Raw genomic sequence first — 22701 nt, 5'->3', positions numbered from 1 at the left:
GGTTAGGTGGTTACAGTTGTCAAACTGTGATTGGTTGTAAACGTGTTACAGGATGTTATATTATCGGCTGCTCTGCGCTGAGGCGGCAGCCACAATTTGACAGACTTCGCTGATTGACTTCTGCTCTGTTGTTGCTCAGATTAAATCATTTGACGACCATACACGCAGACTTTCTGTGTATTTATTCCAACGTGTTTCTGCATTCTTGGTAAATCCTGCCACCACATAAACAATGACAAATAGAGCTCTACTACGTACGTCATGCAAATAAACATTGATTTTAATACGTACAGTACACATAAAATATGCGTTGGTTGACCTGGTGGATAGCCCTTCATCAGAGCTAAACAACAAAATAAATCTGAAGCTCCTATATTGAACAGTTTTTGAGCAATAACCATTTTTTGTATGTCCAGATACCCCTTTTTCAGATAAATTGGGGGGTCCGGGTGGTGGGGGGGCACTGATTGGTGGGCCTGATGGATAGAGCTTCATCAGAGTTAAACAACAAAAGAAATCTGAAGCTCCTATGTTGAACAGTTTCTGAGTTATAAGCATTTTCCATGTCCAGACACCCCCTCTTTGAAAGGAGCCCCCTCCTCAAATAGGGGTCTATCGTAAAACCGTTGGCTGGCGCAGTGTAGGTCAGACTCATCTACAGACCTGCCAAATTTCATGTTGATTGGTGCAGCCGTTTTTGTGCTACGGTTGACCAAATATCACTGAAAAACATAAATAAATAAACAGTATGGAAACAATATGACTCCCGCTTACGCTTTGTGTGCGGGAGTCATAATAACATGCAGAACTGCAGATTTGTGAAATTTGTAAGCCAGAAGTCCATGACCTTGTTTAGTAGATCTGCAGCAAATACTGAGATATTATTGTTCAAAATATATAATAGAGAATAGAGAAGACAGATCCCAACAGAATATAAAGATATTGACGCAGCACCAGGAGACCCTACCTCCCGGTAAATTAAACTTCTCTGCACTCCTGGAGACAAAGTACACAATAAAATGCATTTAAGGACTAAAAAAAGGGGACTTTGCTTGTTGGCATCATGTTAGCCTTCAGAAATCATAAACATGTACGTGTATGTGACGTGTTAATTCTGTGAAGATGTGGGGTAAAAAAGGCTCTCTGTCCTTGCAGGTTTGTCTCTTGTAGCATTTTCCAGACTTTTCTCCAAGAACGTTCATCCATTTTCCACACCATGTTTCCCTCTATAAACCTCGATGTCACACCGATTAAAACTCGGTGCATTTAGCAGAATTTCTGGATGAGAAATTAAGCGCAGCTATCACCTTGCTGCATAGCTCTCAGACTTTTTCCTCTGCTCCCGTCCATCAGCACACCAGCTGCTCTCCTTGTCCATCACTTCATCCGTCCGTCTGTGTTCTCTGGGCTTCTTATCAGTGAGAAGGTTACGGCGCAGCTCGCACACGCTCTCATCCTGTCTGTCACCTGCAGTCCAGGGGAAACTATTGGCTCTAATCTTGTATCTCTCGGCTGTTGCCACGGTGAGAGGGTTCCCAGCACCGACCAACAGCTTTATCTCTGACCAGCAGAGGGGAGACCCTATCTCCTGCACACACACACCACCTGCATAGAAAAAAAACTGCAAAAAAAAAAAAAAACGTGCACAACTTTGCCAGAAGTCACCACACACACGCTGCATGGTTTCAGGCTTACATGCACCGCTTGTTTCTGGCATAAAAAAGGCGCAGGTGTGCACGAGAAACACAAAGAAACCAGGATTAGAAGTGTTTTTATTCTATTACAAAAGCCTGACAGATCTATCAAAAACAGAACCTCACATCTAACTGTGGAGTGAACTTGGTAGAACAGTGTTTAATTATTTTTTTCATTTTTAGTTAAATAAAAAAGGTCAAATAAACGGTGGCTACAAGAAAGCACCAGTTTTAAATGAGGAATAAAAATGTTGTGACTCAGTAGAGCGAAGCAAATTTGCATTTAATCAATTGGAGAAAAGGTTTTAATGCGGAGTTAGCCGTCGGAACATCCTGTCCACGCACGCACACACACACGCGCACACACACACACACAAAATACGGCACACCCTCCAAGAACTCATCCCTGCAACGACGTTTCATTGCGCAATCCATCTTAATCAGCTAGCCCATCAGAGACAATAAATCCTCCCCTCCATCTCCCTCTCCTCCTCCAGACGGAGTGATTGAGGGGTGTAAAGAGGAGGATGTTTCTGCCCACTGTCTCCTCCCCCCCTCCTTCATGTGCACCCCCTCCACCCCCTTCTTACCAGGACAGCTCTTAAGTGCTTGTGGGTTTTTATGTTTGTAGTGTTTTATAGGAGTGGGCAGAAGCCAGGGGCTGTAAAAGTGTGGAATGAGGTAGAGGGGGAGGGAGGGGGAGGAGCTGAGAGTTACTGTAAATCCAGGCTTTATTGAGAGAGACACAAACGACAAACAGTGTTGGGCCCGCCTCCCCGCGACGCCCTGCACCTGATCAGTGGTGGAGACGAGCAGAAGGGACGAGGGGAAGGATAACAAAGTTTGCACCTGTTGGGTCATTGGTTCTTCGTGACCTTTCGTCCGAATCGGTTTCCCATCCAACTATTTATTTACCGCAGGTTCTTCCAATTTCTCTCCACTAGTTGAGCCTGGAAGCTGCCCCCCACCTCCCAGCCAGCCCACCAGTCTGTCAGTATTGCGTATAATTGGCCACAGTTGGCTTCCATTGAATGTTTGCCGCCTTAGGGGCTAAATGATGCTTCAAGGCCTTTCAGAGCAGCGAGAGAGAATCCACAACACCCCTCTCCGCATGTCAAAAACCAAAGGAACTGTCTTGGAGGCTTTTCTGAGGCTGGAAAAGTTGCAAAAAAAAAGGCGAATGAAAGGAAGTTTATTTCCTACACGAATGCTTTGAAAGATACACCGGCTTTATCTCTGCTCCCTCTCGTTTCAACGTGGTGTTGCTTTTAACCGTCTCCTAAAGCTTCACAGTCAGTCAGTTAGTCATGGAGGAGAAGGTCACTCGCTCGGTCAACAAAACAACTAGAGAGACAGTCAGCTGGACAGCCAGTCAGTCAGACAGAAAAAGGATGATCAGACTCGACTGCCCAAAGCTCTTTTGAGGCTAACCTGTACCTGCTTGTTGCCATGGCAATCTAGACTGAGATTTAAATACTAGCCTCTCCCTGCCTCCTTCTTATCTTCCTCTACCCACTTTTCCTGACTCCTCTCTCTTGCTTTTTGTCAGTTCTGACTCTCTCACGCTCTGTCTCTCCGTCATGTCTCCTCTGGTGTTTGTGAGAGGTTTTTTTTTTCCTTTCCATCTCCCCGCGGCCCTCACCTTGCCTCGTCCTCTTTGCAAAATGACACTTTACTAGCAGTTCCCTCTTGTTAACGCCACGCTACTGTGCATCCTGCAACTCTGTAAAAGCTCCTGTAAAACAAACATCCTTATACAAACATCCCCCAGACAAACACAGACAGTTACCTCCTGCATAAACACACATAATTACTTAAATATTTGTAGGCAGGTGCATGTGTCAGTGCAGGTACACGCAAAAACAAGCAATTATTCTACAAATGAGAGTCAACCATCATCATATTTATTGGACGTTGGCACCGAAGTCACTTGCTGACAGTCAGCTGCCAATAAAGATCAATCATTTTCAGCTACAGCCTCATCATCGAGCATAATTTATGCACACTGGCTCCCCTCACTCCTCCCTCATGCAACGTTCTGTGCCAAAACACAGATTAAATTTCCCCCAAATGCAAAAACTGTTTTGTTTGAAAAGATCCTGTTTCAAAAAACTGACGTTTGGCGCCATCTAAAGGTTTCAACAAAGAACCTAATGGATCAGCAAACTACATTTTGTATGTTCAAAATTAGCCTACAAAAACATCTATAGCCAAAACATGTCAAAAGATACACCAAAAAAAATCCCCATCCTGTCATTAGGAGCTTTTGTTTACAACAATGGTTAAAAGTAGATTTATTATGGCGACATGCTTTTTTTTCCACAAGTTGAGATCATCTTTTAAGTGAATTTGACCAATATTCCTTGAAGAAATACATATCAACCACCACCTTAGTTGCCAACGTTTATATTTATTTATTTAAAACAGGAGAAAACCACAACAATCAATCATTACTACTAAACATGTCAGATTTATCAGTACAGGCTAATTTCCATACGCAGTCCAAGCAGGCTGATGACAAAACTATCACACAATATGTTAGTCCTCATAGTGTGTGATGTGTGTGACTCTCAGCTAATACTACACTAACCTTTAGCTCAGTATCTTTAAAACTGACAGAATTGTAGCCATTTTTGTGTTGGCTCAGGTCAAATAGTTGTGGTAGTCATCTTGAATTTGTTGGCTCCAAATGTTGTTCATTTATAAACGTACAACCAAAAATTACTTTCTCAGCAATAAAATAAAATCCATTTAATGGTTCAAGAGATATTTTGCTAACAGACAAACATGACTACACCCATTTGAAATAGCGGTAACTAGTGGTGGACATGGTTCAACTAATAAGCTAACAGCGGAACTAATTTTTCATAATCTTTGAAACCTGTTAGCAGACCAACTAGCTTCTGGTAAATTATGTTTTGCCAACTTTAATTCTGCTACCAGCTAACTAACAAACTAGCATCAACAGGTTTGTGTCAGTCCCACCAGCCTGAAACTGGAGGGAGATGAAGACATGTGACACAGACTGAGTGGCAGTCATCTTAGCAGTTAGCAATTAGCTGTTAGCTTCAGCAAAGATTTGCTTGTTTAGCATTAGCTTCCATTAATCGTTACTTATTTAGTAATAGTTTCAGCTAATTTTTACTTTTTTTGCATAATCTGCAAATTTTTACTTATGTAAAGTTAGCTTCCAATAATTATCACTTGTTTATCAGTAGTTCTCCTAGCGATTAGTAGTCAGTATTAGCTTGTATGAATGTAATGAAGTTCATTGCGTCTATAGATTTAATAAATCCTAAAATCTTTTTGTTACTAGACACAGTTATTTTCCGTCTTCATCAGAGGTGTCACAGACGTAAGTAAAATGTTGAAACATGTCAGGTATGCCTGAAGAGACATTAAATAACTTGATGTCTAGTAACAAAAGAAAGATTTTAGAACTTTTTACACGTTTAGCGTTAGTGAAGCTACATTTTTAACTCCCTACCTCTCTGCAGATCACTACTCAAAACTCACTTATTTAGTCAGGCTTTCCCATCCTGACTTTTCTCCCTCTTGGAAAGCATCTTTGAGTATCCTAAAAAGCCCTATATAAGTTTGATGTATAATTATTATTATTGTATTTTTTTTTTTTAGTTTGGGGATTGTGTGTTCGAGGGGGGTAACTTTTAGGTTAACTGTGCCCACCATTGGTGGTACGTGGTACAAATATGTACTGCATTTAGTCAAAGTACTAAAAAGATGCAAAAGAACAGCATAATTTACCACTTTCTGTCATAGCAGCTTGTCTTTTTAGTTTGGAGTCCAAGTCACAAAAATTATTCAAACATCTCCCTCTGCCTGCTTCCTTCTTGAGCTGCATGTGTTTTTGAATTAGTTGTTTAGCTTTGTGTCAGCAGGCTACAGTAAATTTGGACAATATTTACACTCAGGTTTCTCAACACATCTTAAAATCATCTTATAACAGCTAAAGAAGAAGGCCAAGAAAGAGGGTTCTTCTGCTGTGTTCTGAACAATTAAAAATACATTTCATAAAGACTTTTAAAAAATTATGTTATCTTGAACAACAGGTGCACGCCTTCTTTAATCTAAGCAATTGAGAGAGTTTTCAGAGTGAAACCAGTTTGAATTTGGCATTATTTCTGATCAGGTTGTTCAAAAATGCTTTTAGCATCCCATAAATGTCACCCCTGCCTTTGTGTTTCTTTGTCTACTTTTGAGGTTTGCTGGTAGCTACTAAGCAGTAACAATAATTCCCCGCCATTCTCTTGTTCTCCCCTTTTTTTTATTTTTTTATTTTTTTGCACTGCAGGTAAATTTGTGAAAAGAATACATCACAGTGTGTTAGCAATCACAGGAGAGCCTGTGGCCGTCCCACACTGAGAAAACATAATACACATAATCACAGCTCAGACAAGCGCTCACAGGTGTTTAGGGCTAAATTTATGCATATGCACAAAAACAAGCTGGAGACCACTTTAAGCTTTTAAATTTATAATCCTTTAACAAATTTCCCTTCTGGTTGGCTCGTCTCCACGTTATTCTTGTACATGAATTACTCTCTCACCCTTTGGTCTTCTGACAGTTTTTTTTTTGTGAGAAAAAGTGGAATAAAGCAAAATTAAGTTTGTAATTTATTTAACTGAATTGTCATTTAAGACCATGCTGGATGACTTATTGCACTCAATAATCCAGTCAAAACATAAAAAAGATAAACAAAATCTAACTTACCTGCATTGACAATAGCATCAATCTCCAGCTTGGTGATGTCGCCACTGAACACAGAAATCTTCAGGTCTAACTTTTCATTCCTCTGGTAGCGGATCGGCTCAGAACGTCCTGATGGCGAGGCACAAACATCACCAGAAATATTCAGATATATATTCAACAACAGAGTTCAACTATTGTAGGGTCCTGACTGTGTATTTTATATTTTTTACTCCATTGTTTTTATTGTTGTATTGTGTTTTAGGTCTTGCTTTCGTTTTTACCATTGATCTAGGACATCTTGTTGTGTTGCTGCTGCCACTTGACCAGGTCCTCATTTTAAATTAGAATTGATTCTCAACTGACTTCTCTGTGAAAATAAATGCCTAAATTAATAAAATGCTATGTTTACTTTAAAGTAATAATTTCAAAAAAGCAATAGCAAACTAAATGACTCTCTCATGAATGTCTTAAATCTAAAATTTATTTAGTTCATATTGTGCTTTTTGTTTGCTTAATAAATATGAACCGTATTTGAATAAAATAAATTCAGCTAATCAAATATATAGACTAAAAAATTTACATAAATTGCTGAGGTTTTTTTTTCCAGTCTTGCTTCAACTCTTAAAAGGTTTTATGTTTTGTGTAAAATCAACTTTTTGGAGCTTTATATCATGTTATAATGTCATTCCCTCATCAAAAACTGAGTGTTGCTTTGACTCCTTCATATTTGAGAAATCCCTGAATCTCCTGTGGTAGCCATGTGGAGCTACCTTTACACTTGCTGGTACAAAGCTCCGCCTAGTTACACAAAGCTCCTCCCTGGAGCTCAGTCCGCAACTGAACTCCCACCTCACAGAGCACCCCTCCCCCAAAGCATTGTTGTGAAGACGTGTTGAAGTGGGAGTGTCAGAAACGGTAGGAGGTTCTTAAAGAGACAGAAGCCAATTCAAGGCATTTAGATAGATTATTATGCAAACTAGTCAAATTTATTTTTGATATATACAGCATTTTTATAACAAAGGTAACATAGTTACTTGATTGTGGTATAGAATTAAACTATGCGCCTGGAAAATACCCCGCCTTTAAAATAATCCCTTGTACTGCACATAAAGCCTTTAGTTTCTAATTTGGGTTTTAAAATGGACAGGGATTTTAAACTGGTTTGCTAGAGCAGAGGTCAAGTCCAGTTTTTATCATTTCAGGCAGCTGTTTTTGAAACAGTAATTCATGCATTCATCACATCTCGGTTTGACTCTGAACTCTTTATTTCAGAGTCAGCCTGTCCTCCATCAACGGTCTGCAGTCGATCCAGAACGCTGCTGCTCAGCTTTTAATGGAGTTCCTCCACTTTCTGTGCATTTTAGAGCTCATTTCAAGATTCTTTTATTTGATTTAAACAGAAACTCAGACAGGACAAAATATTGTGTTGCACCATTTTTAAAACGCCTTTTTTTTATTATTCCTTTTGCTGCGCTTGTTTATTTAACTTTTGTTTTACTCTCTGCTTTAACTGGTTTTATTCCGTGATTTATATTTTAAATATTCTTGATTGTACTTGTGCAGCACTTTGTTGCAGTTGTGTTTGTTTTTGAAGTGCTTTATAAATAAAATAGTTGTACCACAGGTGTTTTTTTTTATTTATTAGACATGATGAGTCTGATATCTAAAAAAAGTACTTGACATTTTTTAAATAAAAACCTCAGTACCACTGTTACTACTCCACCCTGGTTGGTGTGGCTGGTGTTTGGTGTCTGACCTGCAGTGGGGGTCCACACAGGAAGGTCATCCAGAGACACTGAGCCTGAGGTTCTGTAATACCGTCGCCGGTCCTCCACGGGCAGAGACAACAAGAAGTCTGAGAGAAAAACATGCAGGATTCAACTAAATGAAATCAAAATCTGCAAACTATGNAAACATTTACAAACAAATGTCTTAAGTACAAATTTAAAAAGTTAAAATTGTAAAATTCCAACAAAAAAACTATAAATGTAAAAACTGAACTAGCTTTCTATTGTTTCTGGTTGCCGGTAAAATTTGTATGATTCAAATGTTTTTAGAGAACCAGTGATTTAAACCAGGTGTGGGCATCAAAAGAAACTTTAAGATTGAGCAGATATATTATTAATGAACAATATCTGAAACATAAAAGTCTACGATTTATCCATATTGATATTATGTAAACTTGTATTTTCTTTGTGCAGAGTTTGCACGTTCTCCTCGTGCTTGCGTGGGTTTTCTCCCGGTACTCCGGTTTCCCCAAACCCAAAAAAAAACGTACAACAGGTTGCCTTCAGGCCCAGGCCTCCCTTGAAAAAGAGATCGGGACTTGCTTGGTTAAATACCAGCAAATAAATAATTAAATAATTGGATAATGATCAATTTGAGATTTCCTGAGCAGCTTTATTTCAGAGATTGTTCTTGTGCTGTGGATAGTCTTGTTTTCCAGTTCTTATTTTGGCCTCCACTTGTCCACTTTCCTCCACAAACTGCACTTGTACTGAACAGAAAATGAGTGGGGAAAAAATCAAAGTCACAAAAATTGTTGAAAGACATAAAATAAAACTTGATTATCTGAACCACTTTTAAAAGACCCACAAAGTAGAGCTCCTTAGAATCAAAGTATAACCACACAGTGCTGTGTTTACATACTAGTGTTAAAACGTTTTGAACCTTCAGTTCACAGCCTCAGGCAGGCACCAGGTCAAAGGTCATCCTCATTTACTCGCAAAGTCCCCAGACAGTTATGGGTTTATAAAATTATATGAGCTTTGTGAATACGCTCACCCTTGGTTTCCTTCCAGTTTCCCTCAGCAGAGTCCAGGTTGCTTTTAACCGACATGGCGGTGATGATTCCGGTGTGGAGGGACCGGACCAGAGCGGCTGTGCCCACTCCCAGCGCGGCACCAAGGGCAAACTTTCCCAGCCAGCCCGTCCCACCTCGGGGCAAGGAGGGGGACCCGTTAGCCTGGCTAAATCTCCGAAGAGCTGCTGTCGCTGTAGACGCTGACAGCCTGTCAGCTCGGGTTGCAGCGCTCATGTAGCCGCGGACAGGGCTCTTTACTGGCGTCCCTCCGACCTGCTGCTGGGGGCTGCCCCGAGTTAGAAAGTGCTTCAACTTGACGCCAGCTTTCTGGAGGAAGTCGCCACGGACACCGCCGGACAGAGAGCCGGCGGTGCACAGCAGGGTTCTGACATGCGAAACTCGAGCTGATATTTGAAGTGCCATGTCTGAAATAACAACCGTAGAGTTGTAGCAACAACACACAACCATTAACTTTCACTTTCGATACGAATACACGCCTCTCGCGGCCATTTTTGTTTTGGACAGCGTCGGCGGTGACAGACGGAACGTACCATTCTTTCCTGGTGAACAGGGTTGACTGTCGCCACATAATTTACAAAATATATATTACTTACTTCAGTTTCTACAGTTGATAATACACCATGAATCCTAAACTAAAAAAATAAAATATCACACACATCATTGTAGCCTAATATTCACATAACACATTCTCCGACTAACCTAATAAAATAGAAGAGTCGAGGCCTCGCGCAATACAGCTCAATGTTGTTGCCTTCATGACTGTTGGAAATGACATGTTTACAACACACACGTTGATCAATACAAGGTAAACAATGATTTAAAAAATGATTTGGGTGGTTTCAGGAAGTTGCACAATTCGTGCGTTGGACTTAGGACCAATAGTGTTTTTATTACAAACAGCTTTAACCACCAACTCGTTGCAATAAGTTTGTGGTGTGATGTTTCTACCAATAATTATCAAAAATTTGATTGTCACAAAGGTGACATTGTTGGGAACTAATTACAAATAGGCTGCATTTTTAGATTATACGTATCAGATACATTTTCGCACCCACCCCTCAATCCCCTGGGTGGGTGAGAATATATATATTAAATGCACTATATATACAGTATATAGTTTGTTTACTATATACTATACTCAATACATTTAATTTAGATAATGCATTTACTCGTATAATCAAATGTCTGTGCATCTGAGTGTTAAAAAATGCCCGGTCTCAATAGCATTTTACGCATAAGTATTGTGTTTTACATGGGTCAAATTATTAGTTGTCATTGTGCATAGAGCTACATTTTCATTTGCAGGCTGATGCACTCCACAAAAGGACATATTTTTAATAAACATGCACACCCACATTGCCCTATATCTTTCTCTAGCACAGCCTGTCTGTCATTCGTTGAACTCTTTTCACATTTCCGCCTGGCGGAAACTGACAAAAAAAAAAGGAACAAGCCATTTTGACAAGGGTGACTCAAGCAGCAAAGGGAGGCCCTGCAACATAGATCACAACCTGAGAGGTGAAACTGCTGCACGTTCTCACAGAAAGAGCAGGGGAACCTTTTGGAGACATCTGACAGAGCCACAGAAGTCCTGCTGTTTCCATTTCTCCAACCACTGGACTGATTCTCAGATCTTGGATAGAGGAGACTGACGGTATTGTCTTTCAAACTTTGTGCATGATAATGACATAGAAAACAGAATAATAGAGAGAATGATAGAACTCAGTATTCGTATAGGGCTTCTGGATAAAACACAGCTTTAAAAACTTCTCTCCACTCACATATAATGTAATATAGAACAATAAACTGAACACTGGTATATTTTTATGTCTAAAACATCAAATTTAGGCCTCCAGAAAATTGTAAATAGGTTCAAACATTTTATTTTAACATTACCTTTCCTTAACTTAGTCTTTGAGAATGTCTAATGAATGGAAAAAGGCACGTTTTAATTACTGAAGTACATTTTTTAAAAGTGGCTTTATATTTTAAAATACAAGAAGGAGGGGATTGTTTTAGCCTCGAATGAACAACATGCCTAGGTTGGGTTAGAAAGCGGAAGTGTGCGTCCATGGTGATATTTCTTGTCAGAAACAGGAAGGATTCTTCAAAATGGGCACGCTATTCAGTGGATGTGTGTCTTTGTGTTACTCATTATCACATGATATTGACACCTAAATTAAAACTTTTGTCACACTTATTGATTGGCAAGTCATGCTTTGGTTCTCTTTCTGTTTTATTTTGAAATATTCTGGGGTTTATTTCAGATTTTTCTCCACGTAGCTGCATCTATAACTCAACTTTTTTGTTACATTGCATGGAAAACCTTGCGTTACACTCCTGCAGCAGCAGAAACAAGCTTTTATGTACTGAGTTGTGCTTTGGTGATTAGATCGATGCCACTTCAATTATTTGTTTTTATGGTTCTGATTTTTTGCTTTAATTTCTCCTGTCATCTTGACTCTGTCAGAGCCGTCTCCTGAGGTGCTTTCCTCACGCTCTCTTCCTGTTTTCCCACCAGCATGGCGGTGTGGGATCTGTCAGTCACGGTGGAGGACCTGGGGCTCGATGCCCCCCCTGTCACCATCAGTGTAACCTCGGACCTTCATATTGGAGGAGTTATTCTCAAACTGGTAGAAAAAACACGTGGGTCACCCTGTTTGCATTCATTTCCCTGTCCGTCTCAATAACTGACAAAAAAATGTATTCAGAATTTGTTGTATCTGCAATCAAGTGAGCCTGTTATTGTACAAACCCTGACACAAGAATCTGATGCATTAATTGACGAGAGGTGTGTTTTTAATGATATGGTTTTATTTGAGTTCACATTAATTCCAGAGTGAAGCAGGTTAATTAGTTATTTAAAGAAAGAAATAGTTGTTGATCTTGATGTGATTTGAACACACAACCTTCTGATCTGGAGTCAGACGCACTGCTATTGCGCCACAAGACCCTCAGTTTTCAGTCGGTATTTGCAGGTTTTATTTCTAGATTTACGAGTTTACAGTAGTTGTCTTGTTTTATGTTACATGACCAAGTCAGACAAAAACAAAAGGTAACTAAATGTTTGTGTTTTATCAAGTAAGACTTGCTAATTTGAGAAAACTTACCATTATACTGTTATTTATCAGCATGTGTAGATTCTTGATTACTAAGACCTATGGCTCATTTCAGATCACCTAAAAAGGCAATTAAAACTGTTAAATGAAAATATTTAGAAGTTAATATTAGAAATCAATAGTTGCACAATGTCAAGTTTCAGATGATGCAGTTGTTTATGTTGGAGCTCAAGCTGTCTTTCAGTCATTGGTTGTAGCAGTTTTAGCACATGGGAGACTGACCCTGATGTGGTTCGAACACACAACCTTCTGATCTGGAGTCAGACGCGCTACCATTGCGCCACAGAGTCATTTAGTGGTATGCTCATGTATTATATCTAAGTTTTTCATACGGCACGTCTGCAGACTCAACAAAGTCTAATTTGTCACTCTAAGTCTCGTTTCTTTAAAAAACTGTTTAAGTTCTTTGATCTGGAGTCAGATGCACTACCAATGCTTCTTAGCAACAAATCTAATCTTATGCCAATGGAAAGTCTGTTAATTTCCCTTTTAAATGGTGCCACATTTGTAAGGAACATGCATTTGTGGGATGAACAGGACAGCTGAGAATGCTAGTTGCGAACATGAAGAAATTGACAAATCTCTGCCAAACAGCTTATCATGCTGTTACTAATGACATTTATTTTGAGCTTCTTGTTCACCCAGGTGCTGCCAGTCAGGTGCTCGCTACAAGATTTATTGTTGCAACAAAGAAATAATCTACCAAACACTAAGTGACACATCTAATGATAGTTGATGAACTTTATGCACATAAAGAACTTCATTTCTTCACGTTCTGTCATTATAATTGTTCAACAGCACAGTTTTTTTTAATGAAAAATATGAATCAACAAGATGTTGCAGAAACTCAGGGTGTGACTTGAATGGCCAAACCTGATCTGGAGTCAGATACACTTCCATTACACCACAGGGTCAGTCAGAGGCTTTTAATGCTTGAAAATAGAAACTGAGAAACAAGATTAAAATACTTCATGCATTGAAAGATAAGATACAGCAAAGGAAAGGAAGCAAGTTAGAACCTGTTTAGTAACCTTCTTTGAGGATGTTTACATCAGCTCAGATAAGAAACTAACTGACCCTGATGTGAGTCGAACACACAACCTTCTGATCTGTAGTCGGACATGCTAACATTGCACCACAGAGTCACCTATGTGCTCATCAGCAAGTTAACACACCTGGAGTCCATTTTTAAACTATGCATGGTTTGTTCTTTGGTTTTTCCATTTCAAAATAAAACAACCAAAAGCAAACAATCATTTTTATTAGAGAAACAACAAATGCAAAAGAAGGCTGCGACAAGCTTAAATCTGTTAATGGTTCATTCTTTGGTTATTCAGTTTCGAAATTAAACTAAAAAAAACGAATAAGGTAAAACAGAAAAACAAAACTGTTATTTCCTTTTTTGTGTTTTTATTTTGAAACTGTATAATCAAAGAACGAACCATGCACAATTTGTGTAACCCGGATTCTTACAAGGATTCCTCTTTTATTTTTGCAATTGTCATTTTTCTAATTTAGTTTTCCAAGAAAAAAATCTGATTTTTTTAATGGAAAAAAAAAACAAATTTGGAGTCAGTCTGATCAGTTTTCATGCAGTTTTATTTGATTATAATTTTATTTGAAATAATAAAGTTGCCTCTCCAGTGTCAGCAGGTGGTCATATTGATGTTAAGAGTAACAGTTCAGTTTCAAGTAATCTGACAAAGTTGTTCTTTTTAAATGTTTTTAATAAATCCAGCTAAGCCAGGCTTTTAGGAAGGCAAACATCACATACTGTATGAACTTGGAGAACATTCAGCTGTTCACTGCAGACAGATTTTGTTGCTGACACTTTCTAAAATGTTTTCCAGAAGTTTCCTCAGTTAATATGTTAAAGTTGTTTGACCCTGATGTGGTTTGAACACACAACCTTCTGATCTGGAGTCAGACACGCTACCATTGTACCACAGAGTCACATTTCAGTTTCTGAACAGCAACATATTCACAGTTTTCACCTGTAAGTTGTCTGTATCTTACTTTGTTTACATTGCAGACTCACACATTGTCAACAGAATCTAGTTTGTCGTTATAAATTAAGTTTCTCTATTATGTTTTATTATTTATTACACTTAAAAAGTAAGGAAATTTGTCATTCGTAGATTATTTCTTTGTTGTAAATGCTTCTCTTCATACAGAGGAATGAGTGATGTGACATGAATAAAACTGATCAGGACTCAGACCGACTGGCATTTCAGCACAGAGTCGATGATTGATGATAGATTAACAGTCTGACATACTAGAGTTTGTTACATTAAAAAGGGAGGGGTGTTGATGTACTTGTGAAAGGAGAAATAAGGTTTCAGATCAGGGGTAGGGAGCTATTTTTTTCTGGGGCCACATGAGAAACATGAGCTATGTTGGAGGGCCGAAACCAACAAAACGCTGTACTTGATTTTGCTTAACAAACATTTTTTTCACCCAGTGTTAAGAGCAGTAAATTGTATATTTTGATAAGCAGGACAAGGACAAGGATTGTGATGTAGGTAATAAAGAAAAATATTACAAACAGTAAAAACAAAAACAATCCTTACGTTTCATTTTTATTTTCAACATGTCAGTCTTCACAAAGAAATACAAAATCCGTTTTGCAATATGACATGAAACTGATGCAAAAAGCGCAATCAAAGGACTAGATACTGCTCACCAGTTTCCCAACCCTGTATTGAAGCTTGTGTGCCTCATACATACCGGGTTTATGTTAGCTAGAATGTGTCCTCAGGTCCTGCATTGATAAACAAATTGACTCTGGTGTGATTTGAACACACAACCTTCTGATCTGGAGTCAGACGCGCTACCATTGCGCCAGATGCCAGGAGGACTGTGACCAGTTATACATCAGGGAAACAAAGCAACCGCTGTTCAAAAGAATGTCCCAACACAGATGAGTGACATCATCTGCAGTTCATCTACAGGCCAGTCATCACTCTTTCAGGGATGAAGATGTTCTCATCCTTGATAGAGAGGAACGTTGGTTTGAGAGAGTCAGTCATTAAACGGGGTGGAGGTTTCCGTGTCATGTTGTCCCCCTCTAATGCTGTTATTGCAAGTATGACTCAGCACCCTGTGAGCAATCGGTGATAATCAAGGCCCCAACGATAGTCAGTTGATGTGCACATGATCCTCCATGAATAACAGGCATTGACCAGGGCACTAAGAATCTATTGTTAGGCTGATGGTCATCCTTTGCATGTGAACAACAGTGTTGATGATCCATTTTAAACCTGTTCGTCCACCATGTGGAGGCAGTAAGGCTGAGTTCACCTGAAACTCCTCAGGCTAAAGAAGTCTCTTGGAGAGACGAAACATTTCATTAAAGAGGAACCCGCCCAAAAGACCTACCTTTTTTTTTTCCTACCTAGATCACTGAGATGCATCAGGATAACACAGAGAGCTTATTTTTTATGTTCTGTTGATATAACTGTACAACAACTCAACTTTTTACTAGGAAAGACGAATGAGCAATAAGTTGCAGAAACACAGGGTGTGACCCTGATGTGAGTCGAACACACAACCTTCTGATCTGGAGTCAGACGCGCTACCATTGCACCACAGAGTCACTGGTGAAGGACACACCTTCAGATCAACAGGGTCATACAATAATGCTGGGCTTAGTTTGTAAAAAAAAAACAAAAAAACCTGGAAAATATAAATGGGAGAAAAAATTCTTTAAAACACAATATTAAGTTTTGTTTTTTTAAAGATAAGTCATATGTCTTTTTTTTTTCAACTTGACGGTTGTTTTTGTTTTTATGAAATAGAATTCAACTAAATATCAGTATTTGTTTTACAATTAAAATAAAACACACATTTGAAAGATATTCAATAACCTGCACCACTCACCTACGTATGTTCTATTAAACAAAATGTCAGCTTCTATTCTTCATTTCCTGTTTGATTTTTAAACTCACGACTATGCTCGATATTGACTTTTTGCCAAAATTCGGTATGCTGATATTGTTCAACATTTAATTTCCAATTCCGATATTAACCGATGTTACAAACCGATATTAAGGTGACATCCCATATCTCCTGTCAGGCCCGTTGTGCCTGCTTTTTGATGCCCCACTGGATGCATTCCGTAGGTAAACATTGTCGGTACAAAAATAAAAAAGCATTTAACTGAAGTTAGGGGAAATATGCCATGTTTATTTTTAACATTTTGTCTCAAACAATATAGTTTGGATCATGCTCTCCCTGAGATAATCCAGTTTAATGATGTCATCAATCGCGCACCGATGAACATCTCTGGACTACAAGCATTTATTAACACATTTTGGTCAAATCCAGGCGACAATTTATCGGGCTTTTGTTTTCAGAAGAAAAACCGATACCGATATATAGAGATTTTACATTTTTATGCTAATATCGGACCGATAATATTTGTAGGCCGATATTATCGGACATCCCTACTCACAACCATTTGCTCTGGAGTCAGAAACGCTACAATTGCACCACAGAGTCATCCAGTTAAACTCAAAAATACATAATAATGCATTATTCCATAAAACTTTCCAAATTTAGCTTTTATATTCTGTATAATTACAATTTAAGGCATCAAAGTAAAGGTATTTAGGAAATGTTGTAAATACTTGACTTTTACTTTACAGAAAATGACATTTTGTTAAGTGACACTACCTGATTATGTTTGTGTGTCCTGTACAGAGATCAAGCGTGATTGGTCAGACCATGCACTGTGGTGGGACCAGAAGCAGATCTGGCTGCTGCGAACAGCCTGGACTCTGGAGAAATATGGGATCCACGCTGACGCCCGGCTGGTTTTCATCCCTCAGCACAAACCCCTGAGGCTGGGTCTGCCCAATGGGACCACGGTGAGGCTGAAGGCCTGCTTCTCCAACCCCGTCTTCCAGACCGTGATGGGCATCTGCAGGATCCTTAGTAGGTTCTTCTTCCTCCAGTCAGCTCATCAGTTCTTGTTTTTAACTACTAGTTTTGTTTTCTAAACTAAAATCGTTTTAAATAGTTCGTTAACATTTTAATATGTTGCATCCATATTCAGTACTTCTGAATGTAGTCTCTGTCACTTTACTATTTTTAAATACTCTAATAAATAATAATAAATACTCTAAATATCTGTTAACCTGTTTGTTCAGATCTAAAAGGCAGACTTTCATTGTTTATTTTTTTTTCACTTCTTTTTATCTAATTTTTCACTTTTTTTGTCTCAGTTCCTCTCCGGGAACCCCCAGAAAAAGACAAAAAAGGAAAGGTTGTGTTGAGTAAACTAGCAAAGTGGAAATAATGTAGTTTTTTTGAAAATGGAGTTCAGATTGCACAAAAATTAAGTGAAAAAAAGTCTTTTAAAACCTCAGTAAGATGATTTACCTGTTGCTTTATCTAACCCACGAACAGAATCTGAATATATTTTTGCAGCTGCTCTTTAAATATAATGTTTTATGGTAATTTTATAATTTTAAAAATGCTATCATTACACCCCAGAGCCAGCTGATCTGTGTACTGCAGTAACAGGCTCACATATTTGGAAACTCTATGAGTTTTAAAATTAATTTTAAGGATCTGCTATGGAGAACATTTTAATAAAACCCAGGTATAAATCACATACAGTATTCATACAACAAACACAATGAAATTTAAACATAGTGGACAAATTTTACTGCTCTTGATTTTCTTAAAGTAACGGTGACTTTGCACAGTTTTAACTTTGTTTCTGTTACACAGGACCGCTCCATATTAAACCTGCTTCATTTTGTTTCTTTTGTGCAAAATGAAAATTTGTGCCAATCTTTATCTTCTGACACTTACGTAATCGTAGTGGAGGCCACAGGTCCAGGAGAGAAACCCAGACCTAACTCTCCCCAGCGACACTTTCCAGCTCATCCTGGGGGACCCCAAAGTGTTCTCAGGCCAGAGAGGATACATAATCTCTACAGCGAGTCCTGGGTCTTTCCTGGGGGCTTCCTAGTGGGACGTATCCAAACAAACTCAACTGACTTATTTAGATGCAAAATTTGTGGCACTTATTACTTACATAAATTTAATCTTTGCATAAGTTAGTTTGGGCTTTAGGAAAATGTAATATTGACTGGAAAAACATCAGACAGTTTAACATCAAGATAGTTTTTATCAATCTATAAATCAGTAAAGAAGCACGAGAATGATTTTTTTATGACTTGACTTTCAGAGAATAATTTAAAAAGGATAAAACTTTCAATTCACAATGTTTGTCTGTACACATGAAACATTCCCATGACCCTGATGTGAGTTAAACACACAACCTTCTGATCTGGAGTCAGACATGCTACTGTTGTGTCACAGAGTCACATGTCAGTGTTCCTACAGTAACAGACTCAATCACCTGTAAACTGAAATATGTATTCTGAATGACTTTCTTTTTTAAAGACCAGCAGTCTAAAGGACATATTTCCACTAAAACACAACAGTATTCATATGACAAACAGAAGATTTAATATTTAATTGAACTCTACAAACATGACTGTTCTTCCATCTTCCCATATGACCAATATACTACTGGATTATTTTATTTTTGGAATATGAGAGGATCTAAAGAAGAGCTTTGTTTCTTTAGTCCTTTACTAAAAAAAAGAAGAAAAAAAAAAGAAAAAAAAAGACCTTGATGTGATTTGAACACAACCTGCTGAAATGTTGTCTTTAATCCAGAGGTTGAACTCATTTCACTTCCAATATCACTGGTTATATTGACTGATTGATCAGTTGATTGCACATTTGATCACTTTCTTCCCTGTTACCTCCTCAGACATCCGTCACCCTGAGGAGCTCTCCCTCCTTCGCCCCGTGGAGGAGAAGAAGAAGAAAAAGGATAAAGATTTGATGGAGGAGATCTACGACCTGACCGAGGTGCCCCTTTCCTCGGGTACACTCATCATCACATTTTGTTTATGGACTTGAGCAAAAATTCTATTTCCTAGTCGTAAACCCACGCAGTCCTGAGTTGAAATCTTGGTAGAAAATGTCATCATATAACTCGAACTTCCTTTGCAGTGTCCCAGCCCTGCATTTACAACGGCATGCCGGCTCACTTTGCTGACTCAGACAAAATGGAGGCCATCTACAAGATGCTGTCCTTAGCTCAGCCTCCTCCCGCCCCCGAGGTCATCGCCAAACAGTATCGCCCAGCCAGCGTGGTGGACAAGGCTCACATCAACGGCAGGTATGAATCCTGCACACACACCTGAAACATGTAAAATGGCACACATGTAAAGACATTCGTAGATGCAAATGCTAATACTAACAGCTAACTGCTATGACAACATGTTGATGTAAGTTTGTCAGTTGGCTGTTAGCGGACTTGAAGTTGGCAAAACCTAATTTACCAGAAATGAATTGGTTTTCAAATTTAGTGGGGCTAATCCGCTAAACAAACAAACAAACAAACAAACAAAAAAACTTGTTGTTGTAAAGACCTGCTGAAGTGGGAGTGTCTGAAATAGTAGAAGGTTCTTAAAGAGACAGAGGCCAATTTCAAGGCATTTAGATTTATTTTTTGATATACACTCACTGGCCACTTTATTAGGTACACCTGTCCAACTGCTCGTTAACACTTAATTTCTAATCAGCCAATCACATGGCGGYAACTCAGTGCATTTAGGCATGTAGACATGGTCAAGACAATCTCCTGCAGTTCAAACCGAGCATCAGWATGGGGAAGAAAGGTGATTTGAGTGCCTTTGAACGTGGCATGGTTGTTGGTGCCAGAAGGGCTGGTCTGAGTATTTCAGAAACTGCTGATCTACTGAGATTTTCATGCACAACCATCTCTAGGGTTTACAGAGAATGGTCCAAAACAGAAAAAACATCCAGTGAGCRGCAGTCCTGTGGGCGGAAATGCCTTGTTGATGCCAGAGGTCAGAGGAGAATGGGCAGACTGGTTCGAGCTGATAGAAAGGCAACAGTGACTCAAATAACCACCAGTTACAACCGAGGTAGGCAGAAGAGCATCTCTGAACACACAACATGTCGAACTTTGAGGCAGATGGGCTTCAGCAGCAGAAGACCACACCGGGTGCCTCTCCTTTCAGCTAAGAACAGGAAACTGAGGCTACAATTTGCACAAGCTCATCGAAATTGGACAAGAGAAGATTGGAAAAACGTTGCCTGGTCTGATGAGTCTCGATTTCTGCTGCGACATTCGGATGGTAGGGTCAGAATTTGGCGTCAACAACATGAAAGCATGGATCCATCCTGCCTTGTATCAACGGTTCAGGCTGGTGGTGGTGGTGTCATGGTGTGGGGAATCTTTTCTTGGCACTCTTTGGGCCCCTTGGTACCAATTGAGCATCGTTGCAACGCCACAGCCTACCTGAGTATTGTTGCTGACCATGTCCATCCCTTTATGACCACAATGTACCCAACATCTGATGGCTACTTTCAGCAGGATAATGCGCCATGTCATAAAGCTGGAATCATCTCAGACTGGTTTCTTGAACATGACAATGAGTTCACTGTACTCAAATGGCCTCCACAGTCACCAGATCTCAATCCAATAGAGCATCTTTGGGATGTGGTGGAACGGGAGATTCGCATCATGGATGTGCAGCCGACAAATCTGCAACAACTGTGTGATGCCATCATGTCAATATGGACCAAAATCTCTGAGGAATGCTTCCAGSACCTTGTTGAATCTATGCCACGAAGAATTGAGGCAGTTCTGAAGGCAAAAGGGGGTCCAACCCGTTACTAGCGTGGTGTACCTAATAAAGTGGCCGGTGAGTGTATATACAGTACATACTGCACCTCAAACCTAACCTTATTGTGATAAAGATCTGAACTATGTGTGTGGACAATACATAATACTGCCTCTTTAATAGAAATTAAAAGAAAGCAACTATGGTCTCTGGAATCAAAGAAATAAAAGCAAAAGCTTTAATAATCTGTAATGTACACTAAAATGCTGTACTTTCAGATCAAATGGATGCATTTGATGATTTTTGACAGAAAATTTCATTTTCTTTGTCTTTTATTGCCTTTTCCGCTTTGTCTAATACAAGTTCAGGTGGTTTTATCTTTTGAACAATTCCATTTAAAAGACAATACGCAGTATTGACATTTATTCAGTTATTTAGTGAGTATTTTCTCCAAACACATGATCACATATTGTGTTTCTCTCCTTCTCAGGTGGTTGGACTCTTCACGTTGTCTCATGCAACAGGGCATCCAAGAAAACGACCGACTCTGGCTTCGTTTCAAGTATTATTCCTTCTATGAGCTAGATCCCAAGGTGTGTGTGAATGTCTGTGTCCAGGATGTTTATCAACACGTTTATCTCCTTTTAATCCATCCTCCATGCTGCTGTCAATCTCTGCAGTATGATATGGTGCGTCTGACCCAGATTTATGAGCAGGCCCGCTGGGCCATCCTGCTGGAGGACATCGACTGCACAGAGGAGGAGATGATGCTGTTTGGAGCTCTGCAGGTATAACAGTCAATAAAGACATGTGGAGAGCTGATTGAAAGTGGATAAAAAAACAACTTGTAGATGTCAAGTACATAAAATGTTGTGTCGTTTAATGATGGGGACACCTTTATCCAAAACACAGAAGAATCTTTCAAACTATTACTGTTCAAAGTATTTCCTGGGATAAAGCTTCTAGTTTTTGCTCCAATTTGTAAGATAATTAAAAATTGTGTAAAACTTAAAACATCAGTAAATTTGGAGAAAAGCAACATTCAGGCAGGGTGGTGGCAAGATGATGATTTGGGTTTGTTTTTGCAAAGCAAGATCTGGACACCTTACAATCTCAGAGTCAGCTAAAAATTACTTTTTTATGCTAAAATATGGCAATATTAATTTTGCAGATCTCAAACAGATGGAAATAGAATTAAAAGAGCTGCGCAGTAAGAAGTCCTCAGTTGGGTGGGTGGAGTTTGTCCTAACTGTGATTGGCGGAATTCTTTGTGTGGGCGGAGTCTGTCTTAACTGTAATTGGTCGGATTGACTTGGTTTGTGGGGCAACTTAAAAGAAAAAGGGATGGTGATAGAAACTTTTTTGTGACCGTGTAAATACGATTTACTGACTTCAAATTTTGTGCAGCTGGCACCTTCCTGTCACAAGAAGCCCCAGCTTCTTCAAACCCCACCGAAATCCAACCAATCACGTCTTTAACAAACTATGCCCACAAAAGTCAAACAGACCAATCATGTCTTGGACAAACTCCTCCCACAAAACAAGAAACTCCGACTTAGTCACTGCAGAGACGCCCTTCTCAAAATATTACTAAATTAAAGCAACATTGTTTAAAAAAAGTAGGCCAACATTTTTTCCAAAATGTCATAAATTTATAATATAAAGATGTAGGG

The 22701-nt window shown here is 39.1% G+C and overlaps 2 protein-coding genes and 6 non-coding genes across 11 annotated transcripts in view; 1 reads left to right on the top strand and 7 right to left on the bottom strand.

Moving 5' to 3' along the window:
* The window catches only part of macrod1 (mono-ADP ribosylhydrolase 1), a 181402-nt gene extending 171539 nt beyond the window's left edge, over positions 1 to 9863 (bottom strand). For 2 of the 4 annotated variants that reach the window (XM_014006058.1, XM_014006066.1), the window contains exons 1-3: positions 9189 to 9741; positions 8161 to 8259; positions 6426 to 6533 (exon numbers count right to left, since the gene is read on the bottom strand). In XM_014006058.1, the coding sequence (XP_013861512.1) occupies positions 6426 to 6533; positions 8161 to 8259; positions 9189 to 9675 (694 nt within the window). In that variant the 5' untranslated portion in view covers positions 9676 to 9741. The other 2 variants (XM_014006074.1, XM_014006048.1) reach the window with 2 other exon arrangements.
* An 842-nt stretch (positions 9864 to 10705) lies between these two features.
* The window catches only part of fermt3b (FERM domain containing kindlin 3b), a 17616-nt gene continuing 5620 nt past the window's right edge, over positions 10706 to 22701 (top strand). Inside the window, exons 1-7 of the mRNA XM_014005968.1 lie at positions 10706 to 10882; positions 11750 to 11874; positions 17049 to 17282; positions 19141 to 19257; positions 19386 to 19554; positions 21519 to 21621; positions 21709 to 21816. Coding sequence (XP_013861422.1) covers positions 11751 to 11874; positions 17049 to 17282; positions 19141 to 19257; positions 19386 to 19554; positions 21519 to 21621; positions 21709 to 21816 — 855 coding nt within the window. The 5' untranslated portion in view covers positions 10706 to 10882; position 11750. The remainder of the gene's footprint in view (positions 10883 to 11749; positions 11875 to 17048; positions 17283 to 19140; positions 19258 to 19385; positions 19555 to 21518; positions 21622 to 21708; positions 21817 to 22701) is intronic.
* trnaw-cca (transfer RNA tryptophan (anticodon CCA)) lies at positions 12110 to 12181 on the bottom strand. Its single transcript has one exon. It is a non-coding gene; the product is annotated as a tRNA-Trp (tRNA).
* On the bottom strand, positions 12566 to 12637 carry trnaw-cca (transfer RNA tryptophan (anticodon CCA)). The gene has a single exon. It is a non-coding gene; the product is annotated as a tRNA-Trp (tRNA).
* trnac-aca (transfer RNA cysteine (anticodon ACA)) lies at positions 13421 to 13492 on the bottom strand. The gene has a single exon. It is a non-coding gene; the product is annotated as a tRNA-Cys (tRNA).
* Positions 14229 to 14300, bottom strand: trnaw-cca (transfer RNA tryptophan (anticodon CCA)). Its single transcript has one exon. It is a non-coding gene; the product is annotated as a tRNA-Trp (tRNA).
* On the bottom strand, positions 15126 to 15198 carry trnaw-cca (transfer RNA tryptophan (anticodon CCA)). The gene has a single exon. It is a non-coding gene; the product is annotated as a tRNA-Trp (tRNA).
* trnaw-cca (transfer RNA tryptophan (anticodon CCA)) lies at positions 15871 to 15942 on the bottom strand. The gene has a single exon. It is a non-coding gene; the product is annotated as a tRNA-Trp (tRNA).

This window comes from Austrofundulus limnaeus, unplaced genomic scaffold (genome assembly GCF_001266775.1).
Source record: "Austrofundulus limnaeus strain Quisiro unplaced genomic scaffold, Austrofundulus_limnaeus-1.0 Scaffold1, whole genome shotgun sequence".
Taxonomy (NCBI): Eukaryota; Metazoa; Chordata; class Actinopteri; order Cyprinodontiformes; family Rivulidae; genus Austrofundulus; species Austrofundulus limnaeus.
Note: the sequence above shows the minus strand (reverse complement) of the source record. Positions and strands in the feature narration are given on the sequence as shown.